This window comes from Platichthys flesus, chromosome 2, assembly GCF_949316205.1.
Source record: "Platichthys flesus chromosome 2, fPlaFle2.1, whole genome shotgun sequence".
In the NCBI taxonomy this organism is placed as follows: Eukaryota; Metazoa; Chordata; class Actinopteri; order Pleuronectiformes; family Pleuronectidae; genus Platichthys; species Platichthys flesus.
In genome coordinates, this window is record NC_084946.1 from 12,286,477 (window position 1) to 12,313,357 (window position 26,881).

The following is a 26,881-nucleotide window of genomic DNA, read 5'->3' on the forward strand; positions in this document are numbered from 1 at the left end:
CACGGTTCCTTTTGAGGGATTATAAAAGTGTACATTATGCAGCAGGACTGGGCTCATCAAGGTCTTCACAGGAATTCTGTCCAACACACTTTTTCTGTGATCTTTTGTCTGATGTTTCTTTACAACATCAAACTATTGAAAAAATAAACACTGGGTTATTGCGTAACTCTTGCGTAACTCCATGAATAACTCTTTGTATTCGACATGCACAATCATATACCTGTGAAAACACACACACACACACACCTTCTTCTGTGACACTGTCCACCACTGAGCCAAAAACCAGGATGTCAGTGCTGCCGTCAGTGCTTCCTCCGAGGCCGCTGTCGCTGCTGAGACCTGCGGGGCCAACCATCACCAAGCCACGGACACGTTAATCATTACACAGCACAAACTGCGCCGCTAATACACACATCATCACAGGTACGACTGCACAACTAATAGAAGATATGTCCGAAATTGCTGAATAAAAATACAATAACTCTGTAAGGGATGTGTGTGGACGTGTGGTGAACTTACTGCGAGGACCAGAGCCGGTGTCGAAGTAGGAGAATAGTGAATCCAGCTCATCTGGGCAGAACAGGGAGTCTCGGCGAAACTTTGCTGCCGCCGCTGCCGGGAGACAAAGGATTTCAGATTAAACAATATATCTTAGACACCTTATTATCTCTCTTTAACTTTATCTTTAACTTCTCTCTGCGTAAAGCCATCGATCCCAAGAGCTTCAAAACCACCACAGTGATCTAATCTCAAGCAAACACCCCTTAGCATCCGGGGCTCAACTGAGAGCATCTAGTTCGTTGAGGCGCAGATCTCGGAGAGACGCACAAACACCACCAGGCCCAGCAGAGATCGCACTTTCACAGGAAACTGAAGCAACACATTCTCACAACCTTCCAGAGAGGCAAAGTTGTGAGAGCATCAACACTTATTCAACCTGCATTAACAGTGATACTTCCGCCCACCAGGAGGAGCTGAGAAGATCATCGAAGTCTAGATAACTTCTGGAGCATCTCCTTCTGGAGTATCTCCCGAGCCGATGGTTTTAACATCGACAGAGTCCACTCACACCCACTTCACAAACACTTTGGTGGTCTACCATAACAACCACAAGACTGTAGTTGTGGCTGTGATGGTAGATGTCAGTAGATTCTACACACTGAACCTTTAAAAGGACCTTGCATTTAACAGATCTCAGGTAAGCATGACACTTTATAAAGTGATGGTGATTAGCTGAACTGACCTGCTGAGAGATTTGCAGCGGAGGCGCTGCCTGGCTCGTAGCGGTGGTATTTCCTGCGGACCTTGTGTGGGGCCCGCACAGAGCTGTTGTTTCGCTGGCACTTCTTCACCGTCCAGGGGCGGGACTTCCTCGCGCCCACCACCAGAGCCTCACTCCCGCTCATTTTCTTCAGGAAACGTTTCTCCACGTATTTGGACTTGATCCAGGCTTCCTTCTCCTGCCTGGAGGGAGATTATCACAACCTCATCACGTTTAACATCACACTTCTTTCAACTTGACTGTCTTCAGGGTGAAAACCTACAGCCAACGGTATTAACAGACAGTGGATTTTCTTTTCTCTCCAAATGTTCGTCATGGAGTAAAAAAACTGACCTTGAACTAGAGGGTCCAGGCTTCTTAGCCCCCACTTCCTCACAGCGTCCCTCATAGATCTGGTTTATGACAGTGTTCCCCAATTCACACATCAGCTAAATGTGATAGAGGAAAGAAAGAAGACACAGGAAAGTCATTTAAAAGAGTTATTTTTGCAATGTAATACCAGAGAGCCAACTGTAACAGGGGGGAAAGCTCAGCACAGAGAAGAAGCTGTTTGTGTGATGAACGGGCTGGAGAGACGCACCTTGAGTAACTCTGGCTCCCATGAGTCTAATGTCAGTGAACGCACTTTGGAGCAATGGACGCCTAAACTCCTGAAAGACACATTGAGAAGAGGAGAGAAGAGATTAATAACGTTTTAGAGGTTTACATCTTACTACAAAATCATGGCACATTTTTACCCTTGCCACTTTTGATAAAACTGCCAGAAGGGACAGATCAGAATGTGGTGCCACTTTTGTGTTTTCTCTACTTTCTGAATGCTCTGTAAATCTCTAGAGTTAAATTAAAAAGAAGCTCTTTTATTTACCATGCAACAGTTACATAAATAAAACATCAGCAACAGGATGAATGTCACTTCTGCAGAGAGTGTCGGTGTGAGGAGGAGCTTCAGCCACTAGGGGTGTCTCAATCAAAACAATATCTAAGGCCCTAGTTTGATGACATTGTGAAAAAGCGCGGGATCACGGGAGTCGTTATCTTCACCAGCATTACCAATGAAAATCGACATGACGCGACTCGGCAATGGCCTAATCTTGATCCATTATGAAAAGATAAAAACAGACAACTGGCTAACAGTGTGTTTTTCCTACGTCACACGTCGTTTGCCCTGGAAGTGATGACAGAGAGTGGAAAAAGTGCACTCGTCACAAGAGGAAAACGAAAGGTACCGTAACCTTGTATAAACTGGGGATTTTAATATAATTGGAAAATTTGGATAATGGTAGTTCACATGTCAACAAAATAAAAAAAGTTAATTTTTGACATTTAAATGAAGAGTTGTCACATATTATTTCTTAACTAACATTTTCTAAAAGTTAGATTTTATTATCTGGAATTGCTGTAAATTCTTATTTCAAACTGACAAAGTCAATAGATGAGTTCTAAAATAATCCTAAATATTGTTCCCGCACTGTACAAACAAACCCAGTCTCGGTGTTGGTGCAGTTCTACCTGTGGATCCCTGAGCACTCGATGCACAGCAGCACTCCCAGGTTGATGGAGGCCCAGCACGGAGCCGTCTGGCTACAGTCGCAGCACAGATCGTTGCCTGGCAGGCTCTGCACCCTCTGGAGAAGGCTCTCCCCCCCGACCCTAACCCCTCTATCACCCCTTTCTCTGGGTTCGCTGGCAGAGTCGATGCTGCTGGTGGAGGGTGAGGCTGTCCGGTCCAAACGCTGCAGAGACAAGGGGCAGACAGGTCAGCGGCAGCAACTTTAATTTCAAGGAAAACTCAGTAATGGAAAGAAATGTGTGATGTGAATTTTTCTAAATATGTTTATACCTCAATATAGTAATTGTCAGCGATGTCTTTGTAAGCAGAGGCGATGCTCGCCTGGACGGCCTGAATCCAGGCCTGTCGCAGCTTCTCAGACTCAGCTTGTAGCATGCAGCTCCTACAAAATAAAATTCCAGTTATAGAAATATCATAATGGTCTAATATTTTAATTCTATATGTTAGTGAACCGCTCAGTTCATTAAGAATGATAGTACATATAGACTATATATAAAGACTGTAATGTAAAACACACACACACACACACACAGACACACACACAGACACACGCGCACACGCACGCACGCACGCACACGCACACACACACACGCACACACACACACACGCACACACACACACACACACAAACACACTTACTTGGTGGGTGAAACCACCTCAAAGCAGAACCTCCTCTCGTTATCCTCACAGGGTTTGACTGAGCACAACCTGAGGTCCTCCACCACCACTGTCAGAGAGTCCTGTCATTGGCAGAGAGGAAGGTCACTCACAACAAGGTCGATTTATTTAAGTTACTCTGGAACAGGTTAACATCCTCATATCCGGCAGGAGAGGATGAGACAGTGCACGGCTCCTTCCTTCACTGTCAATATGTTATTGACATTGATTTTACTTACAACAAATTATCAAACTATACCTTGAGTTTCTTTTGATAGACCAGCTGACTGTTTTGTATAGAAAACCATCGCCTGCAGGGAGGAGGTATGAAGTTAGTTTCTGAATATAAGACATAAACAATTAAATGTCTGCCCACTATAAACACTGTTCATACAGATACATCTTTATGTGAACTGAAGACCAAACTTTGCACAGGCCCTCGTTCTTTGGGCTCAAGAAACATATTGAACCCCCTTTCACTCATAGAATTTTTTTTACCAATTAGAAATAATACTTTAATAAGCAATGCACAAATTCATTAAGTGTGTTCAAAAGTTAAGTAAACAAGTTATACTTATACCTGTTATTGTTTTAAGTTGACTTTTTTTTTGTGTGTTACCAGTTTAAGTGTTTTTTGAGTCGTTAAACATTTTTCGTTTTTCGGTGTAATCAAGTAGAGTTTAATCAACAAACCTTCTCTTGAGAATTGCAGACTTTTGATTGTTACCACACTCTATCTTGTCTTTTACCTGTTCCAGGTCTTGAAAGCATTGCTGGCCCTCTTGAAGAGGTAGCCCTCCATGACCACACCATTGGGAGCGTCCACATTAAATTCCAATTTGGGGTCATCATAGGAGAAGTCCTGCAGGGAAAACACCGACACACATAAACATTAAGATCTGACTTCCTCCACACTGTTTGCTCTTATTGTCAGGGAGTGATGGATTATTTTTGATCGACGTAACGAAAAGGCCACATCTTCACAGTCTAGTTCCTGTAGATACTGGATATCACCCTGTTGTTGATAACAGTTGTGGAGATGCTGAGGAGTGATTTAAGTCCACGGAAACATATCAACAGGAGCCTGAAATAGCCTCTTATCAGAAGCACAAACAGTAGCTCCTGAAGTCCTCCTCTGTTGTGACTTTACACTTTTAGAGAGTGTCTGTGTTCTTCAACAAACATCAGTCTGTGTCCTCTCTTCACTGACCATCTGTTCTTTGGTTTACCTTCAAATCTGAGCCTCTCTAACCTCTCTACCTGTCAGATGAAACCTCACCGCCTTTGTCCACTCAGAGCTGAACTTCCTGAGATACATGCCACCTGCCCAGCGAGGTGAACAAAACCAGCATACTGCTTCACATGAGAGTCAACGGGGAGGTGGGGTTTCAGTATTGTTAAGGGGGCCATTGGTTCGGTGTAAGGGAATACTAGGCATATGGCAAGCGGCTGGCATTAACACACGACCACACACGCACACACACACACACTTGTCTCTCTTTTGTTAGGACACTCATGGACATAATACATTCCCTAGACACTTACCCTAGGGAAAATTCTGTGTTTCTCCCAAAATTATTTTTACACCAACGTCATCAAGTATATTCAGCTTGATGACGTTGGTGTAAAAATTATAGAAATGGGCTATTAGAAATGTAAATTGACATATTGCTCAGCCCCATTTGTGTGGGATTTCTGCTGGTTTGTGTGAAAACATTGTTGCTATGTGATACGTTAACATGGTGGGATGTAACAGAACTGTCGGTCTCCTGGCTGTGGGACATTCATAGCTTGAGGTGTTTCCAGCAGGATCCAACAGAGACGCTTGTAAACACCAACACTGCCTTGTTCTTACATTCTGCAACCGGCCACTAAAGGGAAAGAGCTACTTTATACCAACTTTGTGGAGAAGAAGAGAGAAGCACAGAAAGAGAAGACTTCGGCAGAGAACGCACACAAAGGTGTCAAGCTCCCTTTTTCCAATGTAACTATTGTATTTGATTAGTAGTCAATGTTATCTACACACTAGAAGTCGGCAATAAAACAATATCAGTAATAATCTCAACATGATTTTCATCAAAGGTTCAATATCAATGCTTATGCAGAGATGAGGAGCTATAACACATTATTGATCTACCTCAGATGTGTAAAATGTTTGCTGTTCATCCAACCACAGCCTTCACAGGACTAAAATCTGTAAACATGAAATAATAATGTTCCATTTATCAAGGTATTTATCAATATCGGCAGACACAAGTTATTATTTAAGAGTCCTATCAAAGTGATCTACCCACACAATACACTGTGATCAATTCTCAGAGGGAGATCGGTCTGGAGTGTTTACTGCATCACGGTGGTACTGTGGTCAAATGACCCCTTACTTTCTTGTTGAAGTTATACTGGCCCAATCACATACCAGTACCAAAAAAGAAAAGAAAACAGCCATTAACAGAAGAAACATGTTTCTCACCAGTGTGTGGTCCAGTCTGCCAAATATCGTCATCTTCACCACACTGAGATCCAACAACATCTCCAATTCAACGGTAAAAGAATAAATAACTTAATGTTATTAAATAAACTGATGCATTACTTCACACACACACACACACACACACACACACACACACATCTCACACCAGTGCAGATGAGAGACTGTCAGCAGGCTCGTGCCTTTGCTTCACTCCGCGCCACCTGCCTGCACACTGCTCCTGCTCCAGGGCCACATGCATGTGTCGTGAGCCCTCATTACCATACAGCTGTCACAGAGCGTGCTCGTGACCCTCTGACCCCCCCACGGCTGCCGGAGATCAAACATTTTCACTTTACAACCCCTCCTTCCCTCCTTCCCTCCATCGTCCGTCCCACACAGGGATTTAAGGCTCTCCTCTAACCCCTGCAGCTATTCTCCAACCCCGGGTTTAGTGCACACTTTTGGAGGAGTCAGCTCTCCATCTGTCTGTGGCTCTCAACACTATTCCTGCCTAATCAAGCTGACGTTATTGCTCCCCAAACACCAGCACAGAGCTCCCGCTTCCCACCTTAAATCAGGCGCCACAGTGGAAGAATGCAGCGCAGCAAGAGTCCAAAAGAGGCAGGAGGCTGCACAACAACAGCCTTTATTATAGGGACTTAAAAAAGTTCCAAAATGTACTATCCTTAGCTAGACCATGTCAAAATATGTTGGTTTTATAGACATGGTAAGTCTAGACTATGGTCTACACCCACTGAAATTATTCCTGTGAAACTTAGTTTCAGGTTATATTGTCAAATGTAAGTTAACACATGGTCAACAGTACAAAGAAAAGTGTTTCGACAAGAAGACAGGTCTGCCGAGTTAAAAAATAGTATAAAGGAAAGGCAGAAAAAACACATTTAAATAAAATCAATAAAAAAAAAAAATATATAAAATAGAGCTCAATTGTATGTATTGTATCATCATCTGAAATCTGTTACTTTTGAAGAGATTATGTTGAGAATTTGTAAAATAATGTATAATTCAGTTTAAATGGATCATCTTATGTCAGGTGGATTTTCAACAAATAAAAATGTCAGTGGTGAGTTTTGAACAATGGTTTTTCGTATATACTTGGTTGTTGAATAGTGTCATGCTCTAGCTTTGGGGATCGTAATAAACTAAACTCCCTATTTGAAATGTACACTCTCCTATTGACCACATTCTCCTTATGATACTTTCCAAGTTGTCCCCATGTTTCTGTCCTCCTTCTGTCTCTGTTTGCAGCCAAAAGCTGCAACAGTTGGAGGTGAAGCAGACTGGAGGCGACAATCCCCCAGAGAGCCACAATGAGGTCCTGCACACAAACAACGCTGTGAGAGAGTGCAGAGAGGAGACAGGGGGAGTGTGTGATCTGTGGTGTGATCTGTGGTGTGTGACAGGGCCGTATAGAGATGCATGGTTTGGGGGGGGGCAGTCGACCAAAAACAGTGATAGTGTAGGGGTGAGGTCAGGAGCAACACAAACAGGAGAGGGGGAAGAGGAGGGAGAGATGATGAACGTACAGTGATCATCAATGTAAAACAATCTCTCACTGATAAAGTGCGTATTGCTTTGGTTTCATTACGACTATGAACGTCAAGATAAACATTTCAGGCAGTTCAACCTGTCTGTTTTTTTCTGTAATGATGCATCTCACATTATTTTTCATCAATTATCAGATTAATACATTTCTTCTTGACATTTTTTTTACCATACAGTATCTTATACTGATTCTGGTATCCATCTCCTCCAAACTGAAAAATAACCCAATCCACATCAAATGAATCCTAAACTATACTTTTATGATGAAGACATTTGTATTCTCTTAGGAGCATGACTCCTACAGTTACTTAATGTTATATTAATAAAGAATATTAATAATTCACAAACTTTCTCAGTCTCATGTCTTTACTTCCTGCAGCAACACATTTGCATACAGAGGGAGTCTAAAAAAAGAAGTCTTTGATCGCAGGAGAATATCAGAAACGGCTCCGGGCAAACATCTCCCGAGTGTCTCGGTGTGGTGTGGCTTTTTCTGTCTTCAGACCTTTTTTTGGAGAAATTTCGGAATAAGAGACACCCGACTCGAAGCAACTTACTGGTGTGCCAGGTTTCACTAAAGAGGCCAACATTTTAATGTTTGATGTTTTGACATTAGCAACATTGTGGAGCAGTGATTAACACTCTTCCCTCACAGCAAGATAGTCCCCTGTTCTACCGGTGTCTCTCTGTGTGGCATTTTAAATGTTCATCCTGTGTCTGTGCGAGTTTTCTCTGGGTACACCAGCCTCCTCCCACACTCCTAAAACATGCCGATTTGGGTTAGGGTAATCGAAGATTGGGGACCTGTCCAGGCTGTGCCGCTCCTCTCGTCCAATGAAAGCTGGGATTTGCTCCAGCCCCCCCAGGACCATCAAAATGACAAGCGGTGTAGATAATAGATAGATGAGTAAATGATACTTAAGTGATTTTATAGGAAGTATAGTTTTTGATGCGGCAGCCTGGTGCGGCAGCCTCCATGTAAGTGAGAGAGAAACAGAAAAAGAAGAAATAAAAGAAGAGATCTAATAGAAGAGAAAAAATCCTAGTGCGAAACAAAAATAAGCTCATAAGGTTTATACGATGTGAGTAGAGCAGTTGAGATGTTGTAACAGACATCAGGGGGATAGTGGAACAATTCGTCACTTCAAGTCAAGAAGCCCAAACTTCAGTGGAGCACAGGTGTGGAGGTCAGGTCAAACAAAAGGAGAAATACCTGAGAAAGGACTTAACTATGGAAAAACAAGTTCATGTGATCTAGTCCATACAAACATGGGCCCATGTTCCTTGGAAGCCAAGCTACCAGATAAGAAATTATTTTGAATGACGATGCATTCTTCGTAGCTTCCTGGAATGCTTCCAGACTGACACCCAATCACAAACAAACACACGGACTCACACACACACGTTAAAGTATGAAAGGATCACGATTCAGGCAGAACCACACACACCCTCTGCACTACTGCTTCGAACAGGGTATAGAATCCTGCCATAGAAACTAGCATGTGAAAGTTATAAAAATGCTTGCTGTACATCAATCACTGAGTCTGGTAAGATAACTACCACACACACGCGCACGCACGCACACACACACACGCACGCATGCACGCACGTACACACCACCAGGCTCAGAGACCGTTTCATCCCCCAGGCCATAAGACTATATATAAACTCCTCAGCTGTTTATATATATTTAGATATATATACATTATTTCCTATTTTGATATTCTATTTGATACTATTTCTATCTTATTTTATTGTATAGGTTGTAATTACTTGAGCATTGTTAGAAGAGAGACTGAGACTCAAGCATTTCACTGCCAGCGACTGCTTAATGTTATTGTTGTGCATTTGACAATACAAATCTTGAATCTTGAACACACACACACACACACACACACACAAGTTTGATGTAAACTACTTCAGATGTGGAAACGTTGGTGAAAAAACACAATATCTGAAAAAACAAATCTTCTCTTTCAAACAATTTCAACAACAATGCCAATCCATGGACATGGAGATGTTAAGCCCTTTGCCATATTTCTCCGGAACCATTATAAAACCACTTAATAGGACATTTTGGACTTTAGCACAGTTCCTCTTGAACCAGGAGGATTATACTGTTTCCTGAGTAAAGTGGAAGCTGAGGATACAATTTAATGGTGGAGATAAAAAAAACGAAACATTAACATAAACTCACCTGCATTAGAGTCTGGAGGTGAAAGAAAGGGGTAGGGCAGGGAAGCAATGTAAAGAGAGAGAAAGAGAGAGAAATGTTATTCATTTAAAAAAACAAAAACATGTGAACACATAGATTCATCAACCCTGAAGACTCCAGCTACTTTGGCCAATTTGAATGCTTTTGATTTTGTCTGTAGATGCCACTTGACCAAACAAGTCATTTTTCACTTTGACATATTGTACCCCAAAACACACAAGCCACGTCACATGGTTTGATCATGGCGGCGTGTGTTTGTAGACTCCGCAGAGAGTTCAACAAAGTTTGTGTTTACTGGGAGATATCGTATCATAATCAAAGACAGTGTCCAGAAAATCTTAGTTCAGAAGGCTCCTGAAACACAGACAGCACTCCTCCAGGAAACAGCTTCCCTCATGTCACTAAAAGGGGGAGGATGTGTTGCTAAGAGGCCATTCGGTCGGACGTAAAGCAGAGCGACGTGTTTGGCAGGATGCCTCCACTTGGCATCTCGATCGATCGGAGGGACGGGCTAGGTCATGCACATAACAGCCTGTGGCCTCCGGCGTCTCCTGAGGTAACAGATGGATGATTTATGTGCATCTGTGCATGGGGATTTCAATTTAGTGCCTTATTCAGCCGAGATACTCATAAGATATCGCAACCGTGTTTATGAGAAATTATTTCCTACTTTAAAATCTTAATTTGAGCATCAAGGAGAAACTTAATTATTCAGCTTTCCTACGCTTGTTGTCATTATTTTAGGGGCTTCTTTTTGTCGCTAATTGGATCTAAAAGAAAGAGAGAGAAAGAGCAAGGAACCAGGAAATTTCTAAATAATTCAAAGCTGCCGTGGGAGGCGTTTTTCAGATGAAGTGTTCGATGATGACATCACGTCACTGAGATTCTTCAACTGAGTTAGGAGGAATCTGTCAGGCTCAATGAGAGTGAAACGTGTTGATATGATGTCGCGACAAATTAGACTCGTGAAGGACACATGCCATAAATCATGCCTTTGTTTAAACTTGTCTTAAGGTTTCATACGCTAATAACTGCTTGCTTTAGTTTGTGAAGTTAATCACCTGAAGTGTCTCCATGAACTCTGGGATGTAAGTAAAGTTTTGAAATGATATAAACTGTGCATCTCATTGCTGAGGGGAGATCTCTCTGTATTCTGCTGCTTATCTTCAATAGAGGCGTATTTTTTATTTAATTCTGAAGGAAAGGAAAAGTTCCAGTGTATCTAGGAGACAAGAGTTGAAATGTAGAAGCTGAACTAGTTTCCTCTGAATAAATGAAGAAAAAGAGGAATAGAAGAGGAGTAGAAGAAGTTGTGTTGTGGTCTCACTCTCTGCTGTATGATGGCGTGTTTGTGCTCCAGCTCTCGCTTCTCCACAGCCGAGTCGATGACCAGCTGATCCAGCTGCACAGAGCAGAAAATGGGAGAGTCACTGAGACAGCACAGCACACACACACACACACACACACACACACACACACACACACACACACACACACACACACACACAGACACACACAGACACACACACACACACACACAAACACACACACGCATGCATGGCACTTTGTTTGTTTGGGATTTGTTTGGTTTTACCTGCGCAGCCAGTTGCTTCATATAAGGGTCGATCTCATCTAAGATGTTGAAGCCTTGTTGGAACAGGGTGTACTGGGCTCTCATGAAGGACAACATCTGCAGCAGACACAGGGAGGAAACACTGTAATAGAGCTGTGTGCATAACCCTACTCCATATCACACAGCACAGGGATACACATGTTTAACACACAGAACATATATAATAATGCACAGATGCCATTGTGATATAAAAGGGACACATCTGGGTCACTCACTGCATCCAGGATTTCAAACTTCTTCTTGGCCTGAAGGACATTAATCTGTACAAAAAAGGAATGATTCAGGTATGATTCCTCAGATCAACAGGAGGATTATATATGGTTAGTCTCTTTTTTGATCTACAATCTCAAGTATTTGGCTTTAGTGTCATCTACTGGACAACACTGGTAACACAGCTGGATTTCGAGCCTATGCGTAGTACGGATGGGTTTTTCACCTGCAGCACGTAGTCCAGCGCCAGGTGCCTGAAGGCTTTGCGGCTGAGGACGAGGGCCTGTGCGGCCTCCTCGGCCTCGTGGACCTTGTTCCTGGGTGCCTGGGCGTTCTTCACCTGGGCCAGCTCCATGTCCTCACGCACGCGGTCAAACTGCTTCTTGGTGTCCTTGAATTTACGCACATCCCTGATTAAAGAGAAAAAAGACGGTTCACACACATTCATGGCCACGGACATTGCATGAGCAGAGTCAGAATATCCCATACATATTTACTGCCTATGTTTGCAAAACGGCAAAGAGCATTGGGGTTAAACGTGGAGGTTGGCAATGATATGAGTGAGGTCGACAGCTGTCTGTATTCAACAATGGTTGATGTTTCTATATAAGACATTTATCTCAGAGACTATATATATATTGGTTTAATATCATGCTCAAGAGTATCTTTAAAGCAACAACTACAGGGGCACTCAGTTGAGCATATACCTCTGCCAAGGACCAACAGTCCCCTCACAAAACACATTTAAATTCAATAGATTTGATTTTTAATCTGCACTAAATTGCCAGTTTTATTACTCGCCTAAAGTTGTTTGTCCCCCCCCCCCCACAATTAAGATCCATGAATTATGAGATAAAAACAACAATGTAAAAAACAAATTGATATTCCATGCTTCCACCAAGTCCTGTGGAAACGTTGTCCATGGGTAATATTGGTATCACACAAATGGACAGGGCCAAAAACATAACCTTGTTGGCGTGAGGTAACCAACCAGCCTGTCCCCATGAGAGCTGTTGAGCACTTCTTAAAAAGGTGAGCACACTTGATGCATCTCATCAGGGAGAAGCGACCATTCACTTTCACCATTAAATGTGATGAAGTACTCACTCTTTGATGAAGGTGTGAAGCTGCTGTTTGATGGACCTCTGGGCCTGGTCAAACAGAATCTGTGGACACAGACGGCGAGAGAGTTGGGAACATGAACACATTATTACAAGAGCAGGGCAGTTACAAAAAAACGGTGGGAGCAGAGATCAATTCATTTATTCTTCAAATCTGAGGTTGCCACATTTCGCCACAAGATGGCAACATGGGGCCTTACACTCAGAGCAACAGATGAGGCCAGAGGCAGAGGAGGGGAAGAGGAAGAGGGATGAGGACAGACACACGTGCACACACTGAGCTGCTGCCTCAACGCATTTTCAGCCTCACAGACGTATTTTCCTGTTAACTGTGGGTTTCTAACTCTGCCTCCTTCTTCCTCTCACTCTCCTTTACTACAGTACTACTCCTCTTCATCATCCTCCTCCTCTTCTCTGTGTATTTTCCATCCAGTTCTTGAGCATAGTAAGAACAGTACCTTCCGTCTCCATCTAGACATTTGAGTTTTCTTCCATTTCTACATTTCTTATCACACAAAATAAAATGGCTGCTGGTGAACAGAGCATCCATCTTTTGGAAAGAAATGTTCACAGACACACACACACACACAGACGCAAACACACGGCCACATACCCACTCAAACAAAAATCTGCCTGTGGATTAAAGTTTCTATAGCAATCCCTATACACATTGAGGATCAGCCTACAGGCTTTGTGCATATTTATATATATATCTATATATGCGTGTGTGTATGCCTCCACCCATATGACGTCCATGAAGAGCCTGATGACGTCACAGGCTGGAACTTGTTCGGGGGGGTTTCATACGTTTTCTCAGATCCGGTCTAATGTGCTCATTGTGGGAATACAGAACACTGTGTCGTGCTCCCCACTGACTGAAGAGCTTTTTAAATGGTGGACATCAAGTGGTCAGTTTGGTGTCAGACACTTCAGGGTCATTCCGTGTCAAATCATCGAACCTTTGTTTGGCACCATCACAAGATTTTAATGAAATTTGTCTTTCTGAATTTGTCACATGAGAAACCAACAGTACGGAACTTACATGTGTCTCGGATCCCCATTAAGGGAGATATACTGGGGGGGGGGCTACTCTAATATAGGTCAAAGAGAAATGGTTCTCATATCAGCTCTTTCCAGCTCTATATCAATATATACATTTTTAGCCAGCTGGATGCAATCAAAATTTAAAATATTTCTATTGGCAAAGGCAATCCACAACTAAGTGAAAACTTAAATTATTACAATATTTAACAGATTAAGATGAGATGTAAAACAGAAGGCATTTAAGGTATTTGTAAGTACGTTGGAAAAATATCTCTCCACTCATGGAGTTTGTTTCTGTAATTGAGTTGTTTAATACAGCATGAAAAAAAAAAGAAGGTTTGGTACTTTCCGGAGTGGTGTAACATATCTGCCAGTTCGACAGAACAGAAGTAAATCCCTTTAAAAAAAAATCATTTCCACCAGACAGACTTGCACATGTGCACTAATCCAAATGTTCCACCCAAACCTGCTCTGGATAACAGTGTCCTGGGCATGACCCAACAAACACTTCTTCATGTTTACACGCCCAATGCTCTTAGGATCATGATGCTTTGATGTTCAAATGTCCTACATATAGAACATGAGAACAATAAAATACCAAACCAGCATGTTGATTTTACAAGAAGAGTTGCACCATAGATAAATTAAGAAGCTACAACGTCACAAAAATCAGTTGGGGATCATTTTAACCTGCTCAGATTCATGGAAGGATTATGTCTGTATGTAAACACGCTTAACTATCATGTGATACTAGGGAGGATTCTTTCTCATGTCTGTATGCTGTTTGTGTTCCTGACGAGAGCAGAGAATGTGCAGAAATAGGAATCAGTGGGTGGTCGAAGAAATACAGATTTCCTTTCCCCGTGTCTCTCCCTCCCCTCTCCTCCCCATGTCGCTCCATTCCTACTGTCTGCCAGACAAGCTATTAGAGTAAGTCCTGGGTGTTAGAGTGGAGGAGAGGGATGCCTGCGGTGAAGGGTGAGAGAGGAGGGAGGCAGGAGGAGAGGGGGATACGGAGGGTAGATGGAGGGCCGACGGAGGAGAAGAGGAAAAGAAACAGGTGGTGACAAAAATCACAGTGGAAAATGGCCTATCAAATCACATGGCCTGTGTGATAAGGCAGAAACCAACACAAGAGAAAATTGTCAGGACATGTTTTGGATAGAGGAAGAGAGACAACAGAGAGCCATTGTAGAAAACGAAAGATAGAGGAGAAGATTGTATTGGAATGATGCAGCTGATGGATCATATCTACTGTTTTGATGTGATTTTAAAAGCTCATGGTGGAATGAAATGAAAAAATATTGGAAAAGAACAGGACAGATTAAAGAGAAAATGAAGAGGAATGGGGAGGATTTCATTTTTTATTGTAGTAAATGTTTTAGCTTGAGGCTCATTTCCTCCAACTGGTGGATTTATACGGAGAAAAGCGATTAAATGTCCTTCAACCACTGCAGCCAAGATCATTTCAACTCTGTGATCAAAACATTGATCTAACTTCAAAAGCAGGAAACAAGAGGCTTCTATCCAAGGCTCCGATCGCAGAGGGCACCGATTTTCCACATCAGTTCCAAGTGATAGAGTTAATCAGGGTGACTAATCAGAATTAATGAAACGATGCAGTGCAATGATAAAAGCAAAAGGGAAAAGGTCTCTGATGAGGTCATATTCTGTGGACACCAACACTAGTATGAGGCAGTTTCATAAAATGTGTTTTTTTTTAGCCACATATTAATTAATTCAGGGGGGATCAAGGTTATCTTTTCATTGCAAACAGACGAGTGTTCATTGAGATATTTCAAAGTAAAAATATAACACAACTTGTTATGAGATCAGATGACACCAAAACAGTTAAACAATGAACTGTTTAGAAATGAGGTCGTATCGCTAAAGGCAGACTTGAGATATGGTCTTCCTGAGTACGAAACAATTTTGGTGGGGCCACTTTGACCTTTGACCTCCCAAATCGAATCAGTTCATCCTATAGTCAAAGGGAATGTTTGTACCTAATTTGAAGAAATTCCATCAAGGAGATATCGTGTTCACAAGAATGGGAACGATGGACAATGGACATGAGAAAATAACTTAAATGTTTTTCTTTTAAAGCTACAGCTTATTGTCTCCTGTGTCCTGCAACTGAATCTTTAAATGTATCCATTTCCCCCTCCTCCAGAGGACATCTTCTCGCCTGCTCACTTCCCCTTCCCTCTCCTATTTTCTCTTTCATCTCTTTCCTCATACTCTCTTTCTTTAACTGTTACAAATCATAACTTCACCTCTTTGTTGGCAGATTTAAGGTAAGACATGGACATGCATATTGTCTTGTCATCATAAAACAGTGCAGTTTAAGTGTCTCACACATGTAACTGTAAATATTGATGACTTCCACATATTCATCTCTTTAAATGCAGATTTGCCTTCGAACCTGTAGCAGCGTCTCAGCATGATTCACGGAGAGGAAATTGTCATAATAACAATTATTCATAAGGAAATTTCCCCCATGTGAATAAAACCTGTGAGTATGTGTTCATGTATGTGTGTGGGAATGTTTGTGCATTACACACATCTGGTGAAGCATGTGGCTTGAATCAGACACACACACACACACTGTCCAGCTAGCACAGATTCACCGTTACAAAGTGTGGTCACAGTTAGAGTCAGGGTGTGTGTGTTTTGTAACATCAGGCCCAGGAGAGACTGGATGTCTGAAAGATGTTAACATGCCAGGAGGACCTGGGCGTGTCCGAACAATGCTCCACCTCGACCTCTTGCCTTTGGCTGACAGTCGCATGTGTGTGTGTGTGTGTGTGTGTGTGTGTGTGTGAAACTCACCATGTGGTAGTTGACGATCTCTTGGAGGCTTTCCCCACACTTTTCAAGGCATTCCTGCAATGTTGACGCACACATACACACACACACACACGTGTTAAAAAATAGGGCTATATTAAAACATATTAAAACACATTATTAACACATTCACTTGTAACTGTAACTGAAACACTAATGTCTCATCTTTGAGCTTCCTGGGTGACGCTGGCACTGACAGGAAATCTAGTCCAAATGTTTTCCTAAAAGAAAACCATGAAGCAGGTTTCCGATCTCACTGCTCCCAGCCGAGTAAACTAGCAGTGTAAACATCTCCTGTCTGCATGTGGTCACATCTCTGGTGTTTAAAAAAGCTGAAGGACTCTGTGTCTGGACAATACTGTTTATACTGAGTTACTGTTGTTATTTCAATGGGGAATCACTGGAATGTACTGGAAGAGATAGATGAGAAAAAAGATGTTGATAAGTGGGCCACGAGACATTCCTCTGTGGATGTACAGATTCCAGCGCAGCTGAGGTTTTGTCACCGCCACTCACCGATATGGCCTCCTCCTTCTTGCACTGCTGGGACAGGTCCTTGATGCCGTTAACAAACAGCTTGTTGGCGCTGACGTAGGCCCTGCCCGCCTCGATCATCCCACTGCACAGCTTCACCAGCTGGGACAGAGACATAGAAATCATCCCTTAAAATAAGACTATAGTCTATTTTAGTTTCACACAGTATGATGCAGGATATTAATAGACCCAGTGATTACATAAATCAAACGGAAAATAATTGTGAGTCACATGCAAAATCTACAAGGACACTCAGATTTAGAAGCATCGAGGCAGGGCCAAAAATATGCTACTAGGATACAAGAAACACGTTCCTGAAATGTTTGGTAAGAACAGAATATAGACTGTGTGTGTGTTCCTGTACTTATATCTTTATGAGGACCATTTAAAGTATAGTGCCTACAGTGTGAGGTAAAGATTGTTTATTTTTCTCATGATTTCGTCCAGGGGTTGTGCATTTTTTTACGTGAGTTTGCTTGTATTTATTTACCGTAATGTTTATTCATGTTTCCTGTGGAAAACACACACATGTACATTCTGACTTAAGGCACATGACCCCCTTCTTTATGAGGGATTAGGCGCTGAACTATTTTGGATTTGGTTCCCCTGGCTTAGACAGACCCATGTTTCCTGACTTAAGGATAGGTTAAGCTAAATGGCGAGTAGTTGTAGTCTTACATTTAACAAACATTCATTATGCAAATAGGTGTATTTCAAAAGCTCCAGAACCAAACCAGTCCTTTAATAAAGCAACTAAGAGAGCTAGTAAATGAAGAATCACTGCATCATGTCACGTAAGTTTTGCAAAAAAAAAATTTGTTTCATTTGATATTTGTAAAATATTAATAATAAAATAATTTGAGTAACTGAAGATTAGAAGTCTTCACACAGGGAGTGATTTCAGACACAGAGAGCAGAAACCTAATTGTAAACTTTTGTATCACCAGGAAAGTTCACAGCACTGGTATGCTCTCTTTTAAACATTTAAACGCACGGCGACCACATGAACTGGCAACCGCTACACTTTCCCACTCTATGGGAAATATGATAAGCTTCAGGGTGGTACACTGTCATTACCACTGTCCTGACACAGCTGTGTATACTGCCGAACCTGAACATATGTGAGTGTGTGGGTTGCTGAGGGGTGGAGTATGCAGGGTTGGAGTGGGAGTGGGGGGGGTGCAGAAGGGAGAGTACAGTAACCTTTAATTATTTCATTTAGTGCAGAGGTTCGCAAGGTTGATGCTGTGTGAGTGTGGTGTGTGTGTATGTGTGTGTGTGTGTGGGTGTGTGTGTGTGTGTGTATGTGTGTGTGTGTGTGGCTGACAGAGAGACCTTTAATCTCAACAGGCCGCAGATGGGAGACCAGACAGTGAGGACCGAAAACTGCTCAATCTGTGACAGCTGTAATGTGTATGTGAACATCGCTGGAATGAGGTGCTGGCTTCAAACGGCTGGGTACAGTGTGTGCACACTCTGTATTGATCTGATGCACATTATCCAGTGTACATGTTTTCCCTTCATGTGCACACAACTGACACGGGTGCGAATCCAATGCAAAACCTGAGGCAGCGCAACGCCTGGTCTGACAACATATCTGTCAACAAACTGGCTGATGCAGGGAACCTGATCTCATAATGTGCTGTACTGAGCCCTCAGGGTCTGAGCAGGGCCATTAGAGGGACACTGTATGTGTCAGGATGTGCTGATTAATGGACCTGAAGAGCCATGGGGGTCCACTCGGTCTCAAACGCCACATCTGGCAGCACAAGACGAACTGTAACAGTAAGAGTGTAACGCCGGGAGCTCACTGAGGTGAAGGGTGGGGGTTTTAAGATTTTGGCAAATTGGTCAGTAGCAGCAACATTCTTGCAAAACAATAAAATAATCATCCATTTACCCATTATATAGATAATATTTTTATATAACTGTGTTTATATTTTTGTATCTAATAAATAGAAATCAACAGAATGGACAGCACTGCTTGTTCACACACTGGTTCTAACAGTCATTTGGGCGCTGCAGGCAGGTTCAGTCGTCATTAATCTCAAGCCTGTTCTCCTGTAAGAACCCTAAACGCCCTGATTCCATCCCTCAGGCAGCTTCAGAGCCTCCTAACAGAGCAGCGTGAGGACCCCTGCTGAACAGAACAAATCACCCTGATTGAAAGCCCTTGCTCTCTCTTTCTGAACCCGGCATGGTCATCTTTCAGTGGTGCTCAAATGGAGCTCAGAGTTCAATAGGGGGTCCTGACCTTTCGGGGCAGAAATAATCTGTAGATGTGTGTGTGTGTGTGTGTGTGTGTGTGTGTGTGTGTATATGTGTGTGTGTATTTTGGTGTGTGATGATGTTAGGGTGGGGTGGGGGCATGCACATTTGTTTGAGATGTCAAAGCGTCGGCTGCTGTTTCACTATTTTAAGAGTGGGGGGCTGGGACTATGTGGATCTGGTGATAAACCTGAAAGAGACTGCAACAACGAGGACATGTCCCAATCATCTAAATAGCTTGTTCATCACAGATAAACATACACAGGAGAGAGGGGCCAGTTGTCCAAAAGAATGTCTTAGCTTAAGTATGTGTTTAAAATACAGGTGACAGGAGATGGGCGGGCAATGACACAATATCTATGATTATTGCAATATAAATGTCATCAATAGCAGTAAAATAAAATGTCATTATTTATATGGATGTTACATTGTGTAAGAGCCGTGAGGAGGTAAAATACATAATAGATTGACCTCCGATTACTCAAATTTAGCTGTTTATCAAGTGTTTTTAAATTTCAAAGAAATAAAAAAGGTGGTATTTATTCTGATTATTATCATCGACTGATGTAAAAAAAATGCAATCGATGATGATATCATTTTTGGCCATATCGTCCATTCCTAAGGGACAGGAGACCAAAAAGGGTGCGGCCACTGCTTTACTACATTAACACCATTTCATGCTTTAAATGCTGCCTGACTCACAAGTCTATTAGTTTAACTGCAGAGGGATGATCTCAGCTCATAGACTCCCCAGAGACAGCTGTCAATTCATTCCCACTGGCCCTCCACACTTTGGATCCATCTCTTATGATAATGAGAAATAAGATCTGACAGTGGTCAACCAAGTCATTTCTCCACATTCAGTTGTTTGCCTTTAACCAGTTTCAATATTTGTACATGCGCCAAAGTAGTTATGTTTACATCATTATTTATTTGCTATTAAGCAGGATTAGGTAAAAACTATTAGACCGATTACCACGAAACTTGGTGGTTGAATGTGGTATAGGTCAGGGAAGAACTCATTCAATTGTGGTTAGAATCTGGATTAGGGGCAGATACAAGAATTTTATTTTCTTATATTGCAAAGGTTTTTCAACATTTCCTCGATTTCACAGAGAATAATTTGTGGATTTTAATTGAAAAAATTCTGAGTGATATTTATCTATTACTTTGTGAAATTTGGTGCAGATCCAAATACATTTCTGGATCAAGTGACTTTAAATGTGGTTTCATAAGGTGACAGGTGGGCCTTGGTGGAGGTACTGTATGTGCTCTACTGAGTTCTAGTTTTAGTCATGATTTTAAAGGGGATAATAGCAGCTGACCCACATTATTTCTTGGACCTGTTCACCCACTTGTCTTCAACAAATACATTTACAACTGTGTCAGAATGCTAGTTCAATACAATAGTTACATATGGACACAGTATGTCTGTATCAATAAAGTAGGCTCTTGTATTTATATGTATATATATATCAGTCACCTTCAACACTGACTTGTTATTATGTTGCATGGAGTTAGCAGGGTGTGGTGAAGCATGAGAGACAAAGACTGATCTGTGTGATGATCACATAGGACAGAATATAAAAGCTAATCAGGCTTTGTGCAGTGGAGCTGCTCCATACCAGCAGGTGTGTGTGTGTGTGTTTATGTGTGTGAGTGTCTGTGTGTGAGGCAGACAGGTAGAGACACAGTGAGCCATTGATCAGGTTCACAGTGTACTAAATAAAGTACTGTTTGCATTTTTCATTTTGACAGTGTGAATCAAAGCCATGCAAGTCTTTCAGTTGTTCTCACAGGCATTGCCCTGTCTGAGTACTTCACAGGTATTTGTAAAATGTTCGCTAAAACACAGAGACACAGTGTTTTACATGGGACGTATGCAGCATATGCAGGTTTCACAGTCTTCAGCAGCATGGTACATACCTTGTCGAGCTTCGCCTCGATCTCCACCACATCTGTCTCCACATCGTCGATGCCAGCCCTGTAGAGAGAACACAAAGCTACACAGTTAATCATCTGCTCCTCAGTCATTTCCAGACTCTGTTCAAAACCATTTCTGAAAAGAGGAGCCACAAATGAAGACGAAACCCATTGTGGTCGCAGTCAGAAAGATTCAAATCCATGTCTATCATATTAGCGGTAAGCCATAATATCACAGTAACTTATACCAGATAACTAAATTGCATGATTTGCAATGATCATCTGTGAAATGTAAAGTAGAACAATGGGAATAAAGGGGAGGGGAGGGATACAAGCATAATTGAAAGGAATCAAAGTGACAAAGTGAAGCTGGAAGAATAATATTCTCTGTATTCAAACACATGCCCCACCATCCACCATCATTCACCCCCCCCAACAAACTGCAAATCACACAGCTATCAGTCACCACACATCAGAGCGAGTTGAACATCAGTCCTGATGACTGGATCGACAAAGGCATCACTCTGGAAGATTAGTGGCCACACTGCCGAGCTGCAAAATCAATGAATGACATCATGCACAGACATACTCTGTTACTTGAGTATCAGTAAGGGGAGCTGTTAAAAGAAGCAGCAGCAACAGAGATGGGTTTATGTGAAGATATCAGCAGCTTTGCATTGAATAATAATGAAAAAACAGAGTAAAGGTCTACAAAATGAGGTGTTGTTTCTATTTTAAGTTTCATGTATGATAAATATGAAGGTAATGGGACTTGACGGCTCTTGGGTGGGCGAAAAGCTTTTATCTTACTTCCCCTGGGGGTGGTCTTCGATTAGCATGCAAGTACACATACATGCACACACACACACACACACACACACACACACACACACACACATAAATGCACACACAGAATCCCATGACCACATTTACAGGGTCAGTTGTTATGGCAACCCCATATATGTTGGGCTCAAGCTGTGTCTCCATTCAGGGGGCTGCATCCTTCGCCTCCGTCCAGGGCCAAACCCGAAAATGAGACGTCTGGTCTATGTGTCACACAACATCACATTCACATCAGCCTCACTTGGAGGACCAGAAGGACAGCCGCACAGGGACCAGTCCTCTGATACCAGACAGGCCTCGACCCAATGGCGACAATAATCACGTCACACGAGACATTAGCACAGATATTGTCTGAAAATTACTTGATAGATGTCTGTTACACATAATGGGCCGTGAGTAAAACAAACATTTGACAGACTAGAGTTGAAATCTGAGATGTTGACCTTAACAAGGGGAGGGGAGGAGCAGCGAACCAGCTACAGCTTTTAACTAAAAAAGCCACATCTCATCTGTTGATTCCCAATCTGAGCCACTGACCTTAATTTCATTAAATTGGCCCTAATGGGTAATAATACTGCAAACTAGTCTCCAATATCATTCTGCCTTCTTTATTTCCCCCAAACTTTCTCAAATGACTGTGTGTGAATAGTGTGTCTATATAGAAGTGCTGTAGGAATATGTGCATGAATGACTGAATGTGACTTGTACTGTTAAGTGCTTTGACTAATCGATAAGACTGGAGAACTGCTATATACCGCAAATAGTCAATTGGCAATGCAAAAGAATGCAGACTGTCTCCTCAGGGAAATAAATCCAAACTAATTCCTCATGAGCCAAGAGTCATCGTCACACCCTGCATGTGCTGGAACATGTCGACCATAACCCAGGAAGAAACCGTGGGAGCTGATGAGCTCATCACACAAACCTCAACTCCGCCCGCATCTCCGACTCGTCTACTTGTAAAAACATAGACAGCTGATCTGATAAATCCAAGCAGAGAACTCAGAGCAGAGCTGGAGCCAGGACATGTGAACAATCAAGTGACGGCACAAGTCTTTCCATGTTGTTTTCTAAAGGCTGGGACTGTTTGTGCTATGCAAGGGAAGTACACAATGGGGGCAGGAGCTTCAACACCTGCTCTGAAGAACAACATTCCCAGAATTCCTTTCTGCTCCTGCCTATTCTTGACTTGTGTCCGTCTTGCACTCGTCATCTTCTCCTCTCATCCGAAACACTGTTTACAAAGATGGCACTTTTTCTTTACTACAAAGTGTGTGTGGTCTGCACGGGGGAAACAGAGGTGATGGAGCATTTGTGTCACTTTGTGTGTTGTTGCTGTCAAATCTGTGGCATGCAGTCCAATCCATCAGCTGGCTTATATAGCTCCTGCTCTTCGGCTGCATTTGAATTGGAAATACAACACGCACACTAACAAGCTCCACACCCAAAGCAGCATCATGATCTCCATTCACTCACTCTGAACCAAACACAGTCAATGTCAAACAGCTGTTCAATGCAGAGGATAAGCTCATTACAAGCGTGTCGTGTCTCTGGCGGCACGCGCTGCCAACAAGCAGTCACTGACATTTGATTACAAGGACGACCCTAAGTTCAGCTGATACTCTACTGATCAAAGTTTTCAGGTTCAACACAGACTTACACTCTGATAAACTGACTGGGGTTAGATAAAGGTGTGTGATATTGAGAGCATGTGTGAGCTTGACAATGCATGTTTGTCCTTCTTTGCTCCCTTCAGTGGTGTACATTATCTTGGCTATTAATTCCTTCCAACTGAATGCACCAGAGAGTTATGGGATTAAAGTGAAATGGAGTAAGATTGTCTCCGAAGGATGATTATGGGTAATGCTGCACAAGACACAACGGCTGCATGAGGATGCCACAGTATTGAGGATGAAGATGATATACGTTGTACACCTGTATGTATGCGCATGTGTGTTTGTGAGTATGTGTCTGAAACTATGTGTCGCAGTGATGCCCACTTTGTTTGTGCGGTCAGTGTGTGTGTGTGTGTGTGTGTGTGTTTGTGTGTGTATGTGTGTGTGTGTGTGTGTGTGTGTGTGTGTGTGTGTGTCAAAAAATCCCCAAAGCTGGAATGATGATGATGATGATGATGTAGGAGCGGGGGATGGGCTCATACTTGCTGCCAGTGGCAACATACTTTACAGGGTCTGACGTCATCAGTGAGGGGGGAGGGGATCCTCACGTGCACTTGCTCCACGTGTACTCCCATCAGCCCCAACAAGCATCTACACTAGTGCTCAGTGTCTATTCCTGTCCTCCACGCTGAGTGTGTACTCTAGCATGAAGCTTGCTGGCTATATTCTCCAATCCCCTCACACGAGAGCAATGTGCACGCACATGCAAACAACACACACAGGCTCAAAGTAATGCTTTGAGCCCAGAGCCATATCCGGGCCCCCGTGTCTTCCAGACTTGATGTGTCACACAACATCACATTCACATCAGCATCACTTGGATCAGAACGACAGCGGCACAGGGATCAGTCCTCTGATACTAGACAGGCCTCGACCCAATGGCTGAAATACTCACATCATATGATATGTTAGCACAGATATACACTGGAATTGACATGATACATGTCTGTTCCACACAATGGGCCTTGAGTAAAACAAATGTGACTAAAGAGAGTCAACATCGGACCTGTTGACATGTTGACCTGTTGACCCTGAAACACGGGGAGTGGAAAATAGACATGATTGTCGTATTTAAACCAAAATAGCTGCATCTCATCAGTTTTGTTGGGACCACAGTGCAACGTGTGTGTGTGTGTGTGTGTGTGCGTGTGTTTGCTGTATGTGATTGTGTATTGGATTAGATTTAATAGGACTACCTGTCATGTTGCTTCCTAATCAGATCCACTGACCTTAAATACACGTAAGGTATACATAAGCATTTGTGTGACAGACATTTTGGACTAATTACAGATTAAAATCAACAGTGTCAGATTTACTAAGGAGTTCAGGTTGGATGAGCGTTGTGACCCCCCCCCCCCCTCCCCCCCTCTCTCAATCTCTGAGAGTGGACACCCATTGACATAATGCATTTGCCAGCACCTTACCCCAACCATCACAACTAAATGGCTAACCCCAAATTCTAACCCTAACCGTAAAAAAACAAGTCTTAACCATCAAGCTCTTCAAAAAGTGAGGCCCGGCCGAAGTGTCCTCACTTACCAAAAATGTCCCCTCTCCATAAGGTCTATCATCAAAATGGTCCTCACAGATATATTAATACAAGTACACACACAGACACACATACACACACAGAGACAAACACCGTCTAAAAACAAAAAGTCAAAAGTGAGTATTTTCATACATATCAGGCGTGCTTCACTTTAGTAATAACAACTTAATGTCCTCCTATATGCATGCTTGTCTGATTACACTCAGCCCTCGTGGGTGTGTAAGTCACTAATTACCATGAACGCACTGACAACAGACAGCAGTGGATGATATGAAGATATATGCAAATTTGTCAACTGTCAGATTTTGTCATGCTATTTATACTGTGGTATCTGTCTCGTTAATGTTCCTATCAGACCGTTGTTGGCATCGTTGTATTACTTGATCTATAATACGGTAGATATAAAAAATAAAAGCAAAAAGAGCAGAGAAATTCCATTAAGCCACTGGATCTGTATGTACACAGAGACTCAAACTGTACACTCATTTATTTTCATCTGTGCTCCACCCACCAAGTCCAGACTGTACACACACACACAGACACACAAAAATATCCCCTTCCCCGATTTCCAAGTAGCGATCTCCATGACAACCGTTCATTGACCCAATCACCATGGCAACAGGCATCAGTATTACTCACGCCTTTTTTACTGACCAATTTCCTCCTGGTCTGTTGTGTCTGTCCCTGTGCATCTCCAATTCATTATTCTTTTTTTATGAAACACTCGTTCTCCATTGATGTGTGTTCGTGCAGCTCCATTAAGCAAAACACTGACAGCTACTGATACAGTCTGTGTCACAGACGGGTCAGTGTGATACAGTGGTGCAGCTGCAGTCCCCACTGCCACACAGTCAATGTGCCCAGGAGGAGCCTGCTGATCCCGAAAAGCTACAAAAGGCTCTGTGGTCACTCCTGCAAGCTGCAAACATTTTCTTGAAACACCTGGAAATTCTGCCGTAAATATTGTTTAATATTGATTTTAAAGTGTTAAATGAATAAAATCATGTTTCTGATAAACTGATAATGACATTTGCCTTATTCCCCTGTGAATCCTCTTCGGCAAGAAATTAACCAAAAAACTGAAATTATAAAAATCTGGTCGTTGATTGTAAACGTACAAAATACATAAGTTGAACTGATGTGCTGGTTTGGATAATTAGCTTTGTCTGACAGTTTTTTTTTGGGGGGGGTGGGGGGGGGGGCAGTAACTGCAGCCCATCCCTCGTTTCTTTGTTCTTCTCTCCCAATCCCTGTATGAAAACAGGTTTTAGTCAACCCAAACAAACATTTACTGCTTTTAAATTCAAACTGCCTACATCTTCAAAGGGTTGTCTGAAAACTTGTCGTCTTATTCTCAAACAGTCTCCGTGCTTTGCTCCAATTTTTCTGCACGTCATCTCTCTACACACAGACATCCTCCACCTCCTTTCTCTCTTTGTTTCATTTCTGCATGTCTTCTTCTGCTCTGTCTGT

General features: G+C 42.4%; 1 protein-coding gene across 1 annotated transcript in view; it reads right to left on the minus strand.

Annotated features, from left to right (window-relative positions):
• Window positions 1–26,881, minus strand: part of LOC133963673 (arf-GAP with coiled-coil, ANK repeat and PH domain-containing protein 3-like) — a 55,267-nt gene that overhangs the window by 6,783 nt on the left and 21,603 nt on the right. Inside the window, exons 2-20 of the mRNA XM_062398271.1 lie at window positions 21,344–21,401; window positions 17,132–17,251; window positions 16,601–16,654; window positions 12,711–12,769; window positions 11,830–12,013; window positions 11,609–11,653; window positions 11,355–11,450; window positions 11,088–11,162; window positions 9,743–9,754; window positions 4,259–4,371; window positions 3,769–3,820; window positions 3,492–3,592; window positions 3,123–3,234; window positions 2,792–3,015; window positions 1,863–1,932; window positions 1,616–1,710; window positions 1,244–1,464; window positions 520–612; window positions 247–339 (exon numbers count right to left, since the gene is read on the minus strand). Of these exons, the coding sequence (XP_062254255.1) occupies window positions 247–339; window positions 520–612; window positions 1,244–1,464; window positions 1,616–1,710; window positions 1,863–1,932; window positions 2,792–3,015; window positions 3,123–3,234; window positions 3,492–3,592; window positions 3,769–3,820; window positions 4,259–4,371; window positions 9,743–9,754; window positions 11,088–11,162; window positions 11,355–11,450; window positions 11,609–11,653; window positions 11,830–12,013; window positions 12,711–12,769; window positions 16,601–16,654; window positions 17,132–17,251; window positions 21,344–21,401 (1,877 nt within the window). The remainder of the gene's footprint in view (window positions 1–246; window positions 340–519; window positions 613–1,243; window positions 1,465–1,615; window positions 1,711–1,862; window positions 1,933–2,791; window positions 3,016–3,122; window positions 3,235–3,491; window positions 3,593–3,768; window positions 3,821–4,258; window positions 4,372–9,742; window positions 9,755–11,087; window positions 11,163–11,354; window positions 11,451–11,608; window positions 11,654–11,829; window positions 12,014–12,710; window positions 12,770–16,600; window positions 16,655–17,131; window positions 17,252–21,343; window positions 21,402–26,881) is intronic.